This window comes from Rana temporaria, chromosome 4, assembly GCF_905171775.1.
Source record: "Rana temporaria chromosome 4, aRanTem1.1, whole genome shotgun sequence".
Taxonomy (NCBI): Eukaryota; Metazoa; Chordata; class Amphibia; order Anura; family Ranidae; genus Rana; species Rana temporaria.
In genome coordinates, this window is record NC_053492.1 from 5609078 (window position 1) to 5610307 (window position 1230).

The 1230-nt window shown below is 45.1% G+C and overlaps 1 protein-coding gene across 1 annotated transcript; it reads right to left on the bottom strand.

The window, feature by feature from the left end:
- Positions 1 to 222: 222 nt before the first annotated feature.
- On the bottom strand, positions 223 to 1017 carry LOC120935842 (gastrula zinc finger protein XlCGF17.1-like; the record flags this gene model as incomplete). Its single annotated transcript, XM_040347896.1, has 1 exon — positions 223 to 1017. A coding segment is annotated over one exon (795 nt), but the record flags the coding sequence as incomplete, so codon positions are not given.
- Between the last annotated feature and the right edge of the window lie 213 nt (positions 1018 to 1230).

Here is a 1230-nt window from a genome sequence, read left to right on the forward strand (position 1 = left end):
TTCTAACATGATGAAGATCAGCCATGGAGTATATCTGAGGTGTATATCAGGGTGTGCTTCTTCCCCACATGAGACCTGTGATATCCAGCAACATTCATATAGAAGACATTTCCCACACTCAAGGCACTAATACACCTCGAGGGTTGTGTGGGATTCCTGATGTACAGGAAGACAGGACTTCAGTGAGGAACAATTCCCTCACTCAGGACAGGAAAGTGGCTTCTCCCCCGTGTGAGATCTCTGATGTGTGGAAAGACTGGACTTCTGAGAAAAACATTTCCCACACTCAGGACAGGAATATGGTCTCTCCCCTGTGTGAGATCTCTGATGTGTGGAAAGATGGGACTTCCGTGAAAAACATTTTCCACACTCTGAACAGGAATACGGCTTCTCCCCAGTGTGTGATTTCTGATGTCTGATAAGATCAGACTTCTGTGAGTAACATTTCTTGCAATCAGGACAGCAAAACTGCTTCTCCCCTGTGTGAGTTCTCTGATGGGTGTAAAGATTGAACTTCTGTGAAAAACATTTCCCGCACTCAAGACAGGAATATGGCTTCTCCCCTGTGTGAGATCTCTGATGTTTGCAAAGACTGGACTTGGCTGAAAAACATTTCCCGCACTCAGGACAGGTATATGGCTTCTCCCCTGTGTGAGATCTCTGATGTGTGTAAAGATGGGACTTATGCGAAAAACATTTCCCGCACTCAGGACAGGAATGTGGCTTCTCCCCTGTGTGAGATCTCTGATGTATGTAAAGATGGGACTTTTGTGAAAAACCTTTCCCGCACTCAGGACAGGAATGTGGCTTCTCCCCTGTGTGAGATCTCTGATGTGTGTAAAGAGTGGACTTCACTGAAAAACATTTCCCACACTCAGGACAAGAATACGGCTTCTCCCCTGTGTGAGTTCTTTTATGTACATTAAGATTGGATTTAAATTGGAAACACTTCCCGCACTCAGTACAGGAAAAGCTCTTATCTGTTGGAAGGACGGCACCGTCCCTCACAGTCTGAGGTTCCTCAGGATAAGAGGAATACGATGGTCCATCTACACTGTGTGGTGCCGGATGGACATTTGAGGTAGCCGGGTTTTCTCCTGGACTATACTGTGTGATGTCCTCATCTTCTACTTTATAGTCTGGAGACAAAGTGAGGCAATCCTCTGAGGTTTTCCTCATCTCCCGTCCATCTACTAAAATAGAAATAAAAAGATTATTATTAGACATGAG